The sequence below is a fragment of the Zeugodacus cucurbitae genome, chromosome 2 (genome assembly GCF_028554725.1).
Source record: "Zeugodacus cucurbitae isolate PBARC_wt_2022May chromosome 2, idZeuCucr1.2, whole genome shotgun sequence".
Taxonomy (NCBI): domain Eukaryota; kingdom Metazoa; phylum Arthropoda; class Insecta; order Diptera; family Tephritidae; genus Zeugodacus; species Zeugodacus cucurbitae.
Window position 1 is genome coordinate 15,665,946 of NC_071667.1, and position 20,547 is coordinate 15,686,492.

A 20,547-nucleotide genomic window follows, 5' to 3' on the forward strand; every position below is an offset into this window, starting at 1 on the left:
GCAAATTGCTTTGTTTTACCCACACTTGCCTCCATCCTTAGACTACAACACCATAAATTACACTACCGATAACAGTGCCGTCGATTGTTTTATTATATCGCACACCTGCATACTACCGTTACACGCGTACATTTATGGCTGTTATTACGAGCAGCGTACAACTCCCCGCCACATAAACATCGTAAATTGCGTTTGGCGTTAATGTGTTGTAATAAAAATATTTACCGGCTGGTATTTTGTCATTGATATACATTTTTGCTGAGTAAACGAAAATTTTATGATTACCAAATTGATGCAGTGCACCGAAAAGCGGCGAACATACACTCAATATACTAAATTTGTGAAGGTATTTGCAGCGCTGTAGAAACATAATCGAAGACATATTAGTAACACACATACATATGTACATGCATAGCATAAAATACCTGAGATGCCGTACGTCTACACTAAACACACATCTGTATGTTGGAAGACAGCGCTTAAAAGAAGCTTCAAAATTTTATTACCACCAGCATAATGGTACACAAGACAAACGTGGAGAGCACACATGTTTGTGGTACACATATTGTCGTTTCTTTATGTATATATACAGAATATAAAGTTACACATATGTATGGGTGTAAATATATGTATTTAACATTATCATTATATTTGCCAACTTATTTATATACAAGCGCATACTTGCGAAAATACTAAGGGTTGGGGTCAGCAAATATGCAAAAGTAGCTGGTGTGACATCAAGCCACCTACATACACAGACAGCCACACACATATACATACACGTATTTATGTTACCTTAGATAGCATGCACGCGTATAATTTTATTTGTAAATAAAACTCTGCAGATTTATCGTTTGTAGGTGTTGTTTGTTATATTTTAACTGTAATTACAGTTAATACCCGCAGTAAATTTTATTATATACACAAATATAAATAATTGAGCAATTTTAATGCAATCGACTCTTAAGCTTTTTATAATATAAAAATTTTAGCGATTGGAGTTGAAATATGCCGCAAATTATTCTGGTGATCCTTATGTTTTTACGGTTATTTCTCATTTAAATCTACAATTGAAAAATATCAGAATTTAAGCCACATTTTAGTCAGTTCTTAAGTGAGTTTATGTCTTGGTACAAATTTATATATAAACTTTACAAAAAGTGAAGAGTTTCGTATGAGTCAAAGAGTAATTTTTCATAACACAGCGCTAAATTATTATCACCATCAGCCATGATCATTTCTCAATTTAAAGTACAAGTTAACTGAGAGTTGCTTACCCTCACATGCTATATTAAAATCTTATTTTCAATTCCACTTGCAGTTATCATTTACCTACAGTTTTCGAACCCAAGTTTTCCGTGTGACAGTAATACTAAGTCTATGTCATCAGCTACCTTGATCCAATTTTTTACTTTTAAAGCTACACATGAGCTCAGCTATGTCATGCGAAGCTAAGCAAACCCAGTTTGATGTGTACGCCCATATTTAGCGTATACGTTTCAGAACTTTTCACTCAACTCCCTTCAAGGGCAACACTCGTAGTCAAATTGGCAGTGACAGTGGAACTAATAGCGTTATAAATAAAAAGCTTTTCATACTTAATCTTGCTTCCCCATTTAGTGCCCGCTGTCAAGTATCCTCCTATCTCTGATGTGGATTATACGCAGCATTAGGCATCTCAATTACAAAATGAGTGTGGCAAACTTGAAAGGTGTGTGCACACACTGTCGGCTTGTGTGACTTTCCTGAGATTCTCAACAAATACTCTTTTGGGGATTATGTTGCTGTCGACAATACACCCATACATACATACTGTTATTTATATACATTGGGGGTTGCTATACCACCTTTGCAGCTTCTGAGCAGACTGCCTTAATATAGAGGATTACAGTGGCTGTGCGCCGTTGTAGGAATTTGTGGACGAAGGCATTTGACTGTCATAGCTACCACTTAAATCAAAGACAAAAAATATTATAGAATTTTTTTATAAGCATAGTTCGTCAGAAAATATGGCTAAATATAATCTAATAGGTCGATTTTTCGATAAATAGTGAAGAGAATATATAGTCTGGGAGTAAAATTAGGGACAAGTTTTCATTTCTGTCGTTACATCCAGCGATCTTGGTCTGTCAATGATTTCATTTTTTTCGAATTTCATCTGATTCCTTCACTTTATATAATGTACATAAGGAACCAATGAAGATAGCGAAATAAAACTTTACACAAATACTGTATTTGAGCTGTGACATCACTTGTGGAAAAATTGTCAAAATCTAACCATGACTTTTCAAGGCCCCTGATATCAAATATGAAGAAGTCAGTGCCTAAGGGTAATTTTTCACCGAAAATATAGGTAAATCTCTAAATAAATTGCGAGAGTATAAAATGTTCGGTTGCACCCGAACTTAGCCTTTCCTTACCTGTTTTTACATGTTTTGATCTTATATTGATCACATACCTTTGATACTGGTTATATACATAGTAGTTGTGTAAAGTTTTATTACACTATCTTCACTGAATTCAAAATTGAGTTATATGGAAAGTTGTCGTGGTTGTGAACCGATTTCACCCATTTCCCACACGTGCCTGAGATATAGTTTTTAACCCAAAAGTGGCCACGCCCATTTTCCATTTTGTAAAAAAATCTGAGTGCAGCTTCCTTCTGCCATTTCTTCTGCAAAATTTAGTGTTTATAATGTTAGTCGTTAGTGAGTTAACGCACTTTCAGTAATTTTCAACGTACCCTATGTATGGTAGGTGGGCGTAGTTATTATTCGATTTCCACTATTTTCGTGATGTAAGATGGGGTACGTAAGGGAAACGACTACAGAAAGTTTGGTTTGTATAGCTTTATTGGTTTTCGAAATACGAGTATATACAAAAAACTCATTTCTGGGTGTGGCCGCGCCCCCTTCCCAAAAAAATTGCATTCAAATATGCCCTTTCCTAGTGCGATCCTTTGTACCAAAATTTACTTTTCTAACTTTATTTATAGCTTCGTTATGACACTTTATGTGTTTTCGGATTATGTGTTTTCAGTTATTTTGTGGGCGTGGCGGTGAACCAATTTCGCCCATCTTCGAAATCAACCCTCTCACAGTCCCTAGGAATATTTGTACCAAGTTTCGTCAATGTATCTTAATTTTTACTCAAGTTACAGCTTGCACAGACGGACTGACGCTCGGACGGACAGACATCCGGATTTCAAATCTACTCGCCACCCTGATCACTTTGGTATATATGACTATATAAACAACCGTTATGTGAACAAAACTATAATACTCTTTTAGCAACTTTTGTGGCGAGAGTATAAAAACTAACGGTACAAGATTTGACCTAATAAAACATTTTTCAAAAAAGAGTATGGAATGTTTGGTTGTGTCTGCACTTAGCATTTGCTTAATATTTCATTATTAGTATTGGCGCAAGCAAACTTTTTGCAATAGGCTTATAAAGCCTAAATATTAAAATACAAGCAATATATTTATGCAATTACCTACATACCCTCAAACACACACACCCGTTGCTAAATATTTAGCGGATTTTTGATTAAAATTGAATTCAAGGCCTGTAGATGAAATGCGCGTGAGCAAGGCTATGAGTGTGGCTTTCGCAGTTATTACTGGGCCACATTGTTTTGCCGTTACTGTTTTCTGCAGCCTTGTAGCTGGAAGCGCTAAATCCAACAGCGCAGCTGGAATTTAAAAATCAAATACAAGCTAATATTAAAACCATACAACTTTAATTATTATTTTATTTCTGTGATAATATACTTGCATAATATATATGTGAGAGACAATGAGAGACAATGTTTTTACGTTAGAAAGCACAGTTTAACAGTCGTTGTATGGGTTAAGTATGGTTTTTAGGACGTGTATACTCATACTTGCATGAAAATATGGTAATACACCTCCTGGCGTATCAGGAAAACGAAGAAAAACAGAAATGAATCTTATCCCATATTAAAGAAACATGAAGTTACTGAACTCGCCACGTTCTAATACTCTGTGTTGTGTGTACTTCACTATAGATCAACAAAGATTGAAATAGTTGCTCGATTTCGGCTTTTGAAAATATGTTTTTAGGGCGTAAAATCCTGAAAAATATGATTCTTTAAAATCGAAATGAAAAAATTAATTTAATTTTTAGAATTGAATCCAAATTCACAGAGAAGAAGACGTTAATTTTGAGTTCTATCATTCTCAGTTCCTTGCAACTAATTGAGTATCCGTTTAAGCACTTTCTACATACTTCCTAAGTAACCAAGCATATCAGTAGCTCGCTGCCAATCAAAATCTCTAGTAATGTCGTTACCGCTTATATCTTAAATTGGTTTAATATTTGCTTCTGCGCTTCAATATTGTGATATTTACATAGATGCCACATATATATAAGTATATACGTATAAATTATATATTCTCTTAAGCTAGTACGAAGCTTTGTGTGCCTTTTTAATAATGGCGCTTGCCAAAGTGAGTGCTGCCACTTCCTCCTACGCAGTGTCAGCCACTCTGTGGCATGGCGCAAAGCACTCAATGTACTCTAAAAAAAAGTGAAATTAAGATTTTAATGTTGGAAAATTTTTCATTTAATTTTCGCTGAAGCAGCGTTGCCATCAACCAGCACTTACGTTCTATCTTGCTGAGTTCTTGACTTTAAGTTTAATGTCTACGTTTTACGTTGTTTGTGTTGTAAGACATTTTTGTTGCTATGAGAATTGCGGTTACCCGTTATGCTATTGCTGCATTACTCGTTGTGTTTGTTGGTGTTGTCATCACTTAACTGGTGTGACGAGCACATAAACCCATTAACTGGCAAAGCGTGAGCTCTCCGTATTTTATTAGAGTGTAATTTCATAGAACCGTCTCAAAGAGATCGCAGTTTTTATTAAAATTATATCAAGTCCAATGAAATTTCTTATATAATATAATATACTTTGAATAATTTAAGGGTTTAATATTGAGCAGGTTATGCGGGAAAGCGTATTAAATGAGAAGAATATACCGGAATCGTAGAGGGTAAGAAATACTTTTTGCTTTAATATTTAAATTTGTTAAAGCATTTTATATGGAACACTAACTTACGCGAATCTCGCATCTGTGTAGAAAAGCGTACACGTCAACAAACACAAGGAAGGTTCGACATCGAGAAGCTGCAATCACAACCGACAGCCGAACGATTTTCTACTCGACTTGCACTCCTGCTCTCTGAGAGCACTCATCAGCATCTCGGTATAAGGGAGCTGTGGGACGGCATATCAAACTCCTTACGTACAGCTGCAACCGAAACCATTGGTTTTCGGAAAAGTCAAAAAACAGCTGGTATGATGAGGATTGTCGTCTCGCAGTGGACGGGATGGGAAAGATACCGAGAGCTGAAGAGGGTAGCGAGACGCATTTGCAGACAAAAAAGAAAGAGGCCGAAATGCGAGAGTATGAAGAGCTTGACAAGCTGGCCGACAGGGGTAATGCTCGAAAATTTTACGAAAAGATCCGGCGACTAACTGAAGGTTTCAAGACCGGAGCGCACTCCTGTAGAACCCCCAGAGGTGATCTAGTTATTGATGACCAGAGTATACTGAGTTTGTGGAGGGAACACTTCTCCAGCCTGCTGAATGGCAGTGAAAGTACAACACCAGGAGATGGCGAAACCGATTCCCCAATCGACGACGATGGAGCAGATGTTCCATTGCCCGACCGTGAAGAAATTCGAATAGCAATTACCCGCTTGAAGAACAATAAGGCGGCGGGTGCCGATGGATTACCGGCCGAGCTATTCAAATACGGGCGCGAAGAGCTGATAAGGTGCTTGCATCAGCTTCTTTGCAGAATATGGTCGGAAGAAAGCATGCCTGACGATTGGAATCTCAGTGTACTCTGCCCAATACACAAAAAGGGAGACCCCACAATTTGCGCCAATTACCGTGGGATAAGCCTCCTCAACATCGCGTATAAGGTTCTGTCGAGCGTATTGTGTGAAAGACTAAAGCCCACCGTCAACAAACTGATTGGACCTTATCAGTGTGGCTTTAGACCTGGAAAATCAACAACGGACCAGATATTCACCATGCGCCAAATTTTGGAGAAGACCCGTGAAAATAGGATCGACACACACCATCTCTTTGTCGACTTTAAAGCTACTTTCGACAGCACGAAAAGGAGCTGCCTTTATGCCGCGATGTCTGAATTTGGTATCCCCGCAAAACTAATACGGCTGTGTAAGCTGACGTTGAGCAACACCAAAAGCTCCGTCAGGATCGGGAAGGACCTCTCCGAGCCGTTCGATACCAAACGAGGTTTCAGACAAGGTGACTCACTCTCGTGTGATTTCTTTAACCTGATGCTGGAGAAAATAATACGAGCTGCAGAGCTAAACAGAGAAGGTACAATCTTCTATGAGAGTGTACAGCTACTGGCGTACGCCGATGATATCGATATCATTGGAAACAACACCCGCGCCGTTAGTTCTGCTTTCTCCAGACTGGATAAGGAAGCGAAACGTATGGGTCTGGTGGTGAACGAGGACAAGACGAAATATCTCCTGTCGTCAAACAAACAGTCAGCGCATTCGCGTCTTGGCTCCCACGTCACTGTTGACAGTCATAACTTTGAAGTTGTAGATAATTTCGTCTACCTGGGAACCAGCATTAACAGCAATAACAATGTCAGCCTGGAAATCCAACGCAGAATCACTCTTGCCAACAGGTGCTACTATGGACTAAGTGGGCAATTGAAAAGTAAAGTCCTCTCTCGACGAACAAAAACCAAACTCTACAAGTCTCTCATCATTCCCGTCCTACTTTACGGTGTAGAAGCGTGGACGATGTCAACATCCGATGAGACGGCACTAGGAGTTTTCGAGAGAAAGGTTTTGCGGAAGATTTATGGTCCCTTAAGAATTGGCAACGGCGAATACCGCAGACGATGGAACGATGAGCTGTATGTGTTATTCGACGACATAGACATAGTCCAGCGAATAAAAAAACAGCGGCTACGCTGGCTAGGACATGTTGTTCGAATGGATGAAGGTGCTCCAGCTCTGAAAGTATTCGATGCAGTACCCGCTGGTGGAAGCAGAGGAAGAGGGAGACCTCCACTCCGATAGAAGGACCAGGTGGAGAGGGACCCGGCTTCGCTTGGAATAACCAATTGGCGCCAAACTGCCAGAAGGAGAGATGCGTGGCGCGCTGTTTTGGACTCGGCTATAACCGCGTAAGCGGTGTCTACGCCAGTCAAGAAGAAGAAGAACTTACGCGAATCATATTTTTAAATTTCACACGATTTAAAAAATTCTTTAAGGTCCCCGTATTGAGACATGTGCATGTTTACTACTAACATAGTTTTAAGCGCAAAACAATTTCGTTGTTTAAAAATCACAAAGAAGCCTACTTCTCAAACGATTAATGAAATTAGAGTTTAGTTTGAAAATCACAGCGTTTTTAGCAATAATTATAAGCAATTTAATTAAAACCAATTTTTAACATTTCAAACAGAAACGTAATACTACTGTGCAGTTTAGAAAGGCACTCTGCGCAAATTTGATTAATTAAAGTTAATTAAATGCGAAGAAAAAATCGTGGAATACTCACAGCTTAAAGTATTCCACATTGCAATATAAAATCGATAAATTGCAAATTAAATCACGAATTTCGCTGTTACGTCACTGTCTATTAGAAAATTCTTCTGTGGCGGTTTCCAACAAAAACAAAAATATTTAATGCATAATTATTTAAAAACAGAAACAAAAACAAAAAAATCTAAGTTGATTAAACTCAAGCTCAGTACAAGAGTAGCGGGCCTAGCGCTATAGTGCAATGAACTGTCCCAAGTTATTATCTGCATGACAATGTTGAACATTTTTTCCATCTTGTTCTTCTTTTGCTTTAGAACTTTTTTGTTTATTTGCTTACAGAAGAGATTACGCATGTCAAGCGCCATTGAAAATTATGTAATGACATTAAATGCAAAGTTAAAAGTGAACTGGCGGCATTTTTATGAAAATAATGGCCTTGTGGGAAGTTGTGAAGCGAGTTCAAATAGAAAGTTTAAAAGTTTTTTGTTACAATACAGAGTAGAAAATAAGAACGAACATATATATGAACACCAACACGTTTTAATATGGAAGCTGAAGCTAAAATTTCCAAGTCTTTTTCATTTGAGAAATAACGGGAAATAAGCTGTTGTTTACTGCCTTTGCCTTTCTCTAGAATATTTGTAAGCAATATCACTTGATAATTGCCGACGGAGTTAAGTTTGCGTGATTGACACAGGAATTCATGAAAGTTTAGAAAAATGTTTTTTTTTGCGAAATTTGCACTTTTTTCAACCTTGTAATTGAATATGAGGAAATAACTTTTAGTTATTGCAGATGAAAAATAAGTTAAGAACTTACTTAATGGAAATATGTCAACTTAGTTTGATATACAATGATTGAGCGGAATTATTGCACTACCGCCGTGACTTAGCGAGTTTTCATTTCTCGGTGAAAATTATCTATCTATTTATAGTTATATATGTGGTCAAATATCTCCCGCTTTCTTGCTCTTTATTCAATGCTTTATAAAAGTGTTACAGTGATCGGATTTTGTTCAAATATGGGCCGTTTCGTTCGATAATCTGTTTCCATCTAGACGGCAACTTCATAATACCCCCCTCGTAGAAGCATCCCTCCTTGTACTTGGACAGTCACTGAGTTCAACTTTACTCCAACAAGGGCGTGCTAATCACTTGGCGCTATGTCCGGACAATATGGTGGATGCGATAAAACCTCCTATCCGAGCTCTCGTAGCTTCTGACGTGTCATCAACGTGGTGTGTGGTCTGGCGTTGTCCTGGTGGAATACTACACACTTCCTGTTGGCCAATTCTGGACGCTTCTGGTCGATCGCCTGCTTCAAGCGGTCCAGTTCTTCGCAGTAGATGGTAGAATTAAGCGTGTGGTTATATGGGAGAAGCTCATAGTGGATGATTCCCTTCCAATCCCAACCAACACACAGCAAAACCTTTCTGGCCGTCAATCTCGGCTTGGCCACTGTTTGGGACGATTCACCGTCCTTCGACCACGACCGTTTCCGCTTGATATTGTCATATGTGATCCATTTTTCGTCGCCAGTCACGCTTCAAAAATGGGCGCTGATTCGGTCCAGAAGGTGGTTTTGCGTCAAATCATGCGGCACTGAAACATCATTTTTTGTGTATCCAGCCTTCTGCAGATGGTTTAAAATGGTTGGGGACTAATTCCCATCTCCTGGGCGATGTCACGAGATGCCCCATGTCGGTCTAACTCGATGTTTTCCATGATTTCATGGGTATTCGTCGTCACAGGTCTTCCGCCGGCTGGCATATCGTTTTCACCCGCTCTGAATCGTCGAAACCATTCCTCCACTGTTCGAAGTGATAGAGTACCATTAATCTCGGAAAACACGGAATGTTTCTCTAGCGGATTTGCCTTTAACGAAGGGAAACTTTAAAATAGCGCGAATTTCGGCGTTAGTGAACTCCATGTTTACACGTCTACAACTGTTGAATGAAATATCGAAACTAATCATTCATATCGCCGTTTTGTAGGTTATGTCAAAAGCTTTCAAAGATGTATAGTATTGCCAGAAACGAGCTCTGTAGAGCTTTATACATAGCCGCGAAATTCAAAAGACTAAAAGGGAGAAGTGATATTTGACAACCTGATATTTCAACATTATACACATGTTTGCAGTACTTCTTTGAATGTGTTCCAATTTTTACATGATACAAATTTTAATTTTCTTTCTGGCTAAATGAGTCTGAAGGAAGACGCACAGCCAAATCATTTCACCACACAGAAACACACCAATCACCACATAATCAAAAGCACCACACTGATACGTTACATTCACCTCATCACGAGAGAGAACACCACACACACACACACAAACATACACATACATCAACATGATGACACCACTCAGCACAAAAGTTCAACAAAAAGGAACGAGAAAGGATCTCGCGCCACCTTTTCGTAGATATCAGCCGATCGCTCAGCATCTCCCGGTTTCCTTTAAACGTTTTAGATTTTGTTATACCACGTTTAATATTTAATATAACCATTCATCGCAACATTTGTTAAAATATACATATAAATTCTTCAAATTATATAGATTGAACTAAATAAATATTGTTATAATTCTTACCGAATTGAGTGCGTTTCGCTTTTCTTTAAAGAAGGTGACATAAGGTTACAGGAAAATAAGGTGAGAATATTGTTCATGGTCCTTATTTAATATAACCATTCATCGCAACATTTGTTAAAATATACATATAAATTCTTCAAATTATATAGATTGAACTAAATAAATATTGTTATAATTCTTACCGAATTGAGTGCGTTTCGCTTTTCTTTAAAGAAGGTGACATAAGGTTACAGGAAAATAAGGTGAGAAAATTGTTCATGGTCCTTCGAGCCACAAAGAAAGGCACTGTGGCTAAATAAATATAAAAAAATTAATATACATATATGTGAAAAAGTGTTTAATAAAATAATAAAAATTATACAAGTGACAAACAAAATCAAACAGGAAAATAAGGTGAGAATATTGTTCATGGTCCTTATTTAATATAACCATTCATCGCAACATTTGTTAAAATATACATATAAATTCTTCAAATTATATAGATTGAACTAAATAAATATTGTTATAATTCTTACCGAATTGAGTGCGTTTCGCTTTTCTTTAAAGAAGGTGACATAAGGTTACAGGAAAATAAGGTGAGAAAATTGTTCATGGTCCTTCGAGCCACAAAGAAAGGCACTGTGGCTAAATAAATATAAAAAAATTAATATACATATATGTGAAAAAGTGTTTAATAAAATAATAAAAATTATACAAGTGACAAACAAAATCAAACAAAAAAGAAAACCAAACAACAAAATTGTGCCAAAAACCGGTTTCGCGAAACAGCAAGTGCAGTGACCTATATTATTTTAGGTACATACAGTATATACATATGTATATAGTATACACTGTGCTACAAAAAGGTACAGATATAAATAAAATAAAATATTTACCAAATAAAGAAATGTGCAGTGCAAATATTCAAAACATACATATTTAAATATAACTAATTTTTATAAAAACAAAAAAAATAATAATAAATAAAATAAAAAAAAAATTTACAAAAATAATTAAAATCTGTTAAGTAATATTGTTTTGCGACCTTTTACATACAAATACAAAACAACAAAAATATAATAAAAATACATATATGTTTAATACTGTGAAAAAAACAAACAAAAAAATTACATAGATGTTAAACAAAATAAAATTCAAACGCGCGCGAAACTAAAATTTAAAACAGAAATCGGGCGCGTTCTAACTATAAAATTAAAACTATAAAAACAGCAAAAATTTAAAATATAAATCGGGCGCGAAATAATTAGAAAAATATAATCACACAATAAAGCAACGAAGTCATATTGAAACAATCTACAAAGGAGGAAACGGGAGCAAGAGGACACTAAACAAAGGAGGAAATTAGGAAAGAACATTAAACACAGGAGGAAATTGGAGTAGAGGATCACTAAACACAGGAGGAAACTAAAACAAAAGCAGGGGATAATAACTACAAAATTATCCAATTTTACATACGTATTCTCCCAAAAACCCCTTGAGGCGAGACAAAGTAAGTCCTTTCCATTTTTGTTAACATATGTAAATATGTATGATATCAAACGGTTTTATCAGATATAAAACCAATATAATCCGTTTGAACGATTCCAAAACGGGAATAAAAAACAGTTTGCTAAAATATATAATCAATATATTTATATAAAAACATAAGGTAATCATTTCCGGCCTTATATGCTTACCCTTGTGTACACAAACACACCTATAGAAAATAGAAAACCAACAAATTATATTCAAGTATTTACTTGCAAAACTTTCAAGCAATACCCCTTCTGTTTTTTCAAACAGTAAGCAGGATTGCATAAAATAGGTAAGCAAAAGGCACACAAAATCCATAGCAAAGAGAACAATTTCAAACATACATATTTACATATTCCATTATCAAAACCATAAGTCTAATATACATAAAGGCAACAAACATAACTTAGTACTTACTAATACAAATAAACAAACATTCAAACACAAATTATTATATTGAAACATATTAACTCATATATCCACATGTGCAGAGGTTAATCACCTTCACATTTTCACTTTTCTTTTCTCGCTCTCTTCTTATCGCGCTAATATAAGTATACATATCTACACAAACAGATACACGGTATTCATTTGCATACGCGGTAATGCACCCTACATCCGGGTATATGCAAATATAAAAATCTTAATAAATCAAAAAAAAAAAAAAAAAGCGAGCATATAATTTTTTCAAAAAAAAAAAAAAAAAAAAAAAAAAAAAAAAAACACGGTTAAAATACAAAATACACGTATAAGCTGGTAAGAGTATTATAATATATAAGTACATATATAAACAATTTAAGTCCGTATAGGCAAATATTATTACAACAATACCCCTTGTTCTTTGTACTACAAAAACAAGCAGGATTGTATACCAACCAATTCAGCATATCATATGCACATAAATAGGCACATAGCGTGCACACATATGTACAAAGGTTACTGACCTTCTTTACCACTTTTACGAGCGCTAATATACAAGGACATACGGATAAGTCCGTAATATATAATATAAATATAAAATCGCAAGTAAATACAAACGTGCGGTCAACAAAAACGATTAACGCGTATTTTAGCAAATTTAATAATTTTAATAACTCTTATTTCCAAAAAGAGTTTCGGTTTTCGAGATTTATCAGTTAACACTATCAGTTAACAACAAACAATTTATCTTATCAAATTTTCAATTCTAAATGAGCACAGACTCAAAAGAATCTAAATCAAGTCAATTTTTACAAATTCCGAAAATGGCTGATGAAGATAAACCACAAAACACACCTGCAGAAGCTACACGCTCAAAGCAGAGTGTACAACAAAAAAGATCAAAATATCCTTTACTATCAAGATTCATCACTGAAAGTGATACTTTTATAAACTATTGCACGCAATTCAAAGCTTCCCCTATTGCTGACACCACGGAATCGGTTTTAAAAGTAAAACTCGAAAGTGTCCACGAAATATGGGCACGCCTTCTGGCAGCGTACGATACAGTAATTGATGCTGACGACGCTGAACTCCCAGAAAACATAAAAGCTTCGGCGACAGCCAAATTAAATAATTGCCGTGGTCATACAGAAATAATAAAGGGAATGATAAGCGAACAGTTAAATGTATTAAGGCCAAATAGCGCCACTACTCCCCCTCCCAGAGAAGTCACAACAACAAAAGAAGACCTAGATAAAGGCATGTATCTAAATGTACCAACTTGTGATACTGAAGTTTTTACTGGATGTTATGAACAATGGCCGTCCTTCCGGGACATGTTCACAGCCCTTTACATAAACCATCCTAGACTTGCAGAAGCACAAAAGCTATTCCAACTAAGGTACAAGACACAAGGGGAAGCAGGCATTATCGTCAAGCAATTCGATGTAAATGGCGACAATTTTAAGCTGGCTTGGGATGCACTAGTTTAAAGATATGAAAATAAAAGGGTAATGATAGAAAACCCTATAAAAACTATATTACATTATCCAAAAATTAAACAAGAATCCAGCCAGGAATATCAAAAATTTTACTCGACAGTGACTAATTGCCTGTCAGTGTTAAAAACACAAAATTCTCCCGTAGAATATTGGGACCATATGATAGTAACTATCTGTACAGAAAAACTCCCTCAGGCTGCGGTACTACGATGGGAGCAATCACTTGACGATAGAAGAGTAATGCCCACTTGGGAGCAAATGAAAAAATTCCTCGCTGCTCAGTACGAGATAGCTGAGCGAATGGGCAGCCAAAATATGAATATATCAAGTCATCAAAATGAGTCGAGTAGAACCTCGTTTAAGCCTCAAGCCAGCAATAATATGCAATATAATAAAAGTCACACATTCGTTTCAAATCAAAATAATCAACGGCAATCGTTGTGTGACCTCTGTAAAGAAGGTCATAAATTAAGATCTTGCGAGATATTCAAAAAATTACCCGTTTCAGATAGAAACAATGTTGTCCGTCAACATAGACTTTGCATAAACTGTCTGTCGAATAATCATATGACAAAAGACTGTGAAAGCAAATTCAATTGTGTATATTGTCAACGAAGACACCACTCACTGCTTCACATTACTAATTTTCAAAATATGAAGCAAAATAAGTTTAATAAAACCACGGGGTTAGTCGCTACGACCACATCAAATAATCCCGAAATATCAAATCCCGAAAAAAGGGAAGAACAACCATCATGCTCTAAAGCAGCAAAAATTCAAGCGCTTCATTCAGAAAATGAAAGCAAAATTCTTTTACCCACTGCGGTCATCACCATTGAACATAAAGGTGATTTATTCAAACTAAGAGCACTAATAGATCAAGGCTCTCAAAGATCCTTTATATCTTCAAAGGTTCAAAATCGGCTCAAACTGCCAATAAAACATTCTAACTTTCAAATCTCGGGAATGGGCGGGAGCATTATTCAAAATTCCAACAAAATATGCCCAATCACCATAGTATCTCCAAGTGCGGATATTAGAATAGATGCGCAAGCCATCGTTCTACCGCAACTTACAAATTTGCTTCCAAGCTATGAAGTTAATAAAAAACACTGGGAAAAATGCTCACATCTCAAGTTAGCAGATCCCAACTGTCATACCCCATCCCAAATCGACATATTATTAGGCAGTGACTTAATACCTCAAATAATTCTTGAAGGTATTGAGAAAATCTCCAATAAATTGTTAGCCCAAAATACAATCTTTGGGTGGATTATAAGTGGCCAAGTCACTGAAAAAATAAATTCTTTCACAACACAAGTGAAAAACATCACAAACGAATATTTAAATAACCAACTTAAAAAATTCTGGGAAGTAGAAGAATTACCTCAAATCACTCAACTTTCAGAAGAAGACCAGGCATGCGAAGCCTACTACAAGTCCACAACAACAAGAAACGAACATGGTCGTTATGTTGTGCGACTCCCATTCAAACCTACTTTTCCAGAAACCACAGCTCTTGGCCACTCTAGAATATCAGCAGTCCAGCAATTCCTAAGCATGGAAAAAAGCCTGATAAAGAAAAGTGAGCTTAAATCAGCATATGATAATGTGATGGAGGAATATCTTGACCTCAATCATATGGAAGAGACTGTACCATATGAGAAAATTTCCAAAGGTAGATATTTGTCTTTTTACCTTCCACATCATGGGGTAATAAGACCAGATAAAATCACAACGAAAGTACGAGTGGTTTTCAATGCCTCAAAATGTACGAGCTCAGGCAAATCACTCAATGACGTACTATACACAGGGCCAACATTACAACCTGACCTCATGTTGCTAATACTAAATTGGCGCATGTTTAAATACGTTTTTAACGGAGACGTTGAAAAAATGTACAGGCAAATTATGGTACATGAAGATGACCAAGATTTCCAACGCATAGTCTTCCGCAATTCAATTAATAGTCCAATTAGCGACTACAAACTTAAAACAGTTACCTTTGGCATCAATTGCGCACCTTATTTAGCCATTAGGACATTACATGAAGTTGCAAAAACATGCGAAACTAATTTGCCCCTAGCATCTTCTGTGTTGCAAACACAAACATACGTGGACGACATACTATCAGGTAGCCACAGTATCCCATTAGCGAGCGAATCACTATCTCAAGTGATCAAAGCACTTAATTCAGCAGGGTTTCCCCTCAAGAAAATTACATCAAACCACCCCGAAATAATAAAAGATATAAAAAAGGAAGACTTATTAGATACAGACTTCCTTAAGTTTGAAAAGGCTAGTACAACAAAAACACTAGGGATTCAATGGAATGCGATAACAGATCAATTCTCATATACAATTGAGTCAATATCTGCAATGTCCGCCATAACCAAACGCCAAATACTTTCCTCGGTGGCAAAACTTTTCGACCCCGCAGGATGGCTTTCGCCAATAATGATTCAAGCCAAAATCCTCATTCAAGAATTGTGGCAAGATGGCACTGAATGGGATGAACAGGTAAAACCTATACGCTTAACAAAATGGGTTCAATTTGCTAACAACTTACACACTATATCAGAAATTCGAATCCCTCGATGGGTAAACTTCAGCCCTGACATTAATGTAGAATTACACGGTTTCTGTGACGCCTCTGAAAAGGCATATTGCGCAACTGTCTACGTACGAACTCAGTACGATAGTAAAATATCTTCACATCTTTTGGTAGCCAAAGCCAAAGTTGCACCTTTGAAGACACTAAGCCTGCCACGGCTCGAACTGAATGGTGCCCTTCTGTTAGCAAAATTAATTTCAATAGTTCAAACCCATCTCAAATTAAACGATCACAAAATGTATCTTTGGTCAGACTCAGAAATAGTTCTAGCATGGTTAGAAAAACCACCCTATACTTGGAAGACGTATGTCTCTAACCGTATATCTCAAATATTAGACTTAGTTGGCCCAGCAAAATGGCAACATGTTGCAAGTGCAGATAACCCAGCGGATCTTGGCACAAGAGGTTGCAAACCACTTCACATCACCAGCACTACACTCTGGTGGAACGGTCCTACATGGCTAACAGAGTCACAAGAATTCTGGCCAAAATCTCCTGCTCGGAATATAATTCCGCCGGAAAGTCGGAAAATTGAAAATTTTCATATCACTCCCGAAGAGGATGATATTCTCCACCGATTTTCATCATTCCCTAGAGCACTAAGGGTAATCGCTTACATCCATAAATTCATCCAAAGGATTAAACAAAAAATTAAGGGAATATCAAGTGATCATTGCGCACAACTAACTCATTCCGACTTGCAACATGCCAAGGTCAGTCTCATCTTATATACCCAAACTCGCTATTTCAGTCGAGAGAAATCAAAGCTACTGGAAAAACGACCTCTCGAAAAAGGAAGCTCACTTCTCGTCCTTAACCCATTCCTGGACGCTAAGGGATTAATACGGGCAAATGGAAGACTAGCAAATTCCAGCCTTAGTTATAACGAACGATATCCCATTATTATTCCAGAGAAATCCCGTTTTACCAATTTATTTCTGATATATCTCCATCAGCTTACACTGCATGGTGAGCATCGCCTGATGCAACAAATGGTCCGGCAAGAATTTTATATACCGCGACTAAAGCCACAAATTAAAAGAACCATCTTCATGTGTAAACAGTGTACGATATACAAGCACAAGATGCGTACGCAGATCATGGCAGCCTTACCACCTGAACGCTGCAATTATGCTCTACCCTTTACCATCACTGGGGTTGATTTTGCTGGACCTTTCCAGATAAAGGCCTCGATGTTAAGGTCTTCCTCATTTAGAAAAGGGTATGTGGCTGTCTTTGTATGTTTTACGACAAAGGCAGTACACCTAGAGCTATGTTCCGATCTGACTACTGCGGCTTTTCTTGCAGCATTTGCACGATTTGTCGGACGACGCGGATTTCCTTTAAAAATTATGAGCGACAATGGAAAAAACTTTGTCGGAGCTCAAAGAGCCACAGAAAGGGAGTTTTTACAATTCAGCCAAGAAGTAGCCCCTGAAATTGTCAAAAAATATGCACCCCAAGGGATCGATTGGCAATTCATACCACCATGTTCTCCACACATGGGCGGACTTTGGGAATCAGCAGTAAAAAGCTTCAAATTCCATTTAAAGAAAACGGCAGGTAACCATAAGTTCAATTATGAGGAGTTTACCACACTACTCGCTCGTATCGAAGCCGTTCTTAACTCTAGACCTATCTCACCACTCTCGCAAGATCCCTACGACTTCACAGCCTTAACCCCAGGGCATTTTCTCAAAGGAGCACCCATTCTGGCCATACCTGAGCCAGGCGTGGAGTCGCTATCCTTATTAAACAGATGGGAACGAATTAAAATTCTCCATCATGATTTCAGCCGTAGATGGAAGGAAGACTATATCAAGGACCTCCACAAGAGATACCGCTGGAAAGTTCAAGGAAAAGAACCAAAACTTGGAGATTGTGTCCTTATACAAGACGATTGTCTCCCACCTTCGGAATGGCGACTTGGACGCATAAAGCAGCTTCACTACAGCTCCGACGGTCATGTTCGAGTAGTTGATCTCCGCACCCAAACCGGAACGCTAACCAGACCGCTCGTCAAATTATGCTTTCTGCCAAACGCCGAAGATAAAGAAACGTAAATATACTCGAAAACCGAATGTTAATTAATAAATCGTTAAAACAGATAAACCGCTTACAAACTCGAAACCTCGAACATCAAAAAACGCCATAAAACCCTAACATAAATGTCCGATAAGAAATAACAATCTATGCATGCCACATAACGTGGCACTCATGTTCATATTATTGTTGACTCCACAATACATATAACTAATATAACAATTTTTCTATACAGAGCAATATGGACGTAGAAATGGCATCACCATCAACGCCAACTATGCGTTCGGTTGTTCCCGCTCCGCGCCCTGGAACTGCCCCAATCGCAGCACGCCGGACCACCATTCCAACCGCCGTGCCTCAACCAACAACAGGCACCACCGCGCCAACGGCCCCGGGCAATAGCATGGCATCAACACCAGCATCACCCGCACTAACAGCGGATTTGCAGCGCATTCGATGCCCATTGTGTCGACACCCGCATCGACTATCGCACTGCGGCATTTTTAAAGGCATGCCACCGATGCAACGCCAACAAGTTGCACAGGCACACGGCTATTGCCTAAATTGCCTGGGAACTACTCACGCAACGCAGGAGTGCCCGTCCAACAATCGCTGCCAAATCTGTGTGCGTTCGCATCACACGCTGCTGCACCGCACTACCAGACGCGACGCAGGGCGACAAGCGGCTCCTCGCACCAGTGATAACATCAGGCGTTCTCAAAGAGCGCCTTTGATACAATACCGCCGGCGTGGACCCCCGTCTGCAGAATCCCGTCACTGGCAACACCGTGCCACATCAGCACGACGTCAGCAGCCTAGGCCGCACTCCCACCGGTCAACAGGCCTCAGCAGCGTCGTAGCCACGCTACAGCAGCTACAGCGGCTTCTAGGCTAAATATTCGCCTAGGGGGGCCGGGATGGCTAAATGAGTCTGAAGGAAGACGCACAGCCAAATCATTTCACCACACAGAAACACACCAATCACCACATAATCAAAAGCACCACACTGATACGTTACATTCACCTCATCACGAGAGAGAACACCACACACACACACACAAACATACACATACATCAACATGATGACACCACTCAGCACAAAAGTTCAACAAAAAGGAACGAGAAAGGATCTCGCGCCACCTTTTCGTAGATATCAGCCGATCGCTCAGCATCTCCCGGTTTCCTTTAAACGTTTTAGATTTTGTTATACCACGTTTAATATTTAATATAACCATTCATCGCAACATTTGTTAAAATATACATATAAATTCTTCAAATTATATAGATTGAACTAAATAAATATTGTTATAATTCTTACCGAATTGAGTGCGTTTCGCTTTTCTTTAAAGAAGGTGACATAAGGTTACAGGAAAATAAGGTGAGAATATTGTTCACTTTCTTAAAGAATTTCTTTATGTAATCTATAGGTCTTCTATCAATTGAATGTTAGATGTAAGCTTAAAGAAAAAGAGCCTTGTTTAGCGCGTCGGCTAGTCTCCAGTAGTGGTAATTAGTTTCCTATGCTACGGGTGTAAGAGTGGATAGCGACGAATTGAGAAGCATATATACGTAGATATCAGTTATGGTATGTTACAAATGTGCTCTAATCCTTACTTAAAAAGACTAGTCATGCCACTCGAATGTATTATCTGTTCAGCACCCAGCATTTTCGTATGTTACATTCGAACCGAATGTGAGAAAACTTAAATTAGAATCTAATATTCTTACACGGATTAGATTTATTTTTATAAATTTATCAACCAAATTGAAAAATAACACCTAATAACAATCGTTATTCTTACATTTTTGAACCATGTGCATTTACACCATTTTCATTTCACACTTTATTTTATATTTTATAGATATACTATTATAAATATGCATTTTATGCCAACTTTATCTTTTATTCTCTTTTTTCGCACACAGATTTAGTCCGGTTTGTCCGCAACGCCTACCCGACATCGCCAACGAGACAGCCGCTTTAGAGCGTGTGCCCAAGGGACGGCTGGAGTATTTGAAGCGTCTATTGCCGTATCTGCAAAATCAATCGGAAGATTGCCTATATTTGAATATTTACGTGCCCATACAAGGTGAGTGCTATGCAAATATATATATACGATATATATATATATAACTGTTAAGTGTGAGCCTACTGGGTTATTGGGACAAGACAAGCTCTGCCGATGTGTGTGTGTGTGTTTATGTGATTAACCAAATTTGCCAAATTCGGCATCCGTTCGTGCGAAATTCTCAAGGGACTGTTTAACGCAACAACACCGTCCGCTTGTTGGA

At 37.8% G+C, this 20,547-nt stretch overlaps 2 protein-coding genes across 2 annotated transcripts in view; both read left to right on the plus strand.

Annotated features, from left to right (window-relative positions):
* The window catches only part of LOC105219026 (neuroligin-4, Y-linked), a 143,381-nt gene that overhangs the window by 58,001 nt on the left and 64,833 nt on the right, over positions 1–20,547 (plus strand). The window contains exon 3 of the mRNA XM_054231355.1: positions 20,182–20,345. Coding sequence (XP_054087330.1) covers positions 20,182–20,345 — 164 coding nt within the window. The remainder of the gene's footprint in view (positions 1–20,181; positions 20,346–20,547) is intronic.
* LOC128922030 (uncharacterized) lies at positions 11,154–19,257 on the plus strand. Its single transcript, XM_054231350.1, has 2 exons — positions 11,154–11,653; positions 18,491–19,257. Exon 2 carries the CDS (start codon positions 18,497–18,499, stop codon positions 19,148–19,150), a length of 654 nt encoding a protein of 217 aa, XP_054087325.1. The 5' UTR covers positions 11,154–11,653; positions 18,491–18,496; the 3' UTR covers positions 19,151–19,257.

Bases quoted from the DNA above. Each gene is read 5' to 3' on its own strand.
- LOC128922030 (XM_054231350.1), top strand. From the start codon at position 18,497: ATGGACGTAGAAATGGCATCACCATCAACGCCAACTATGCGTTCGGTT.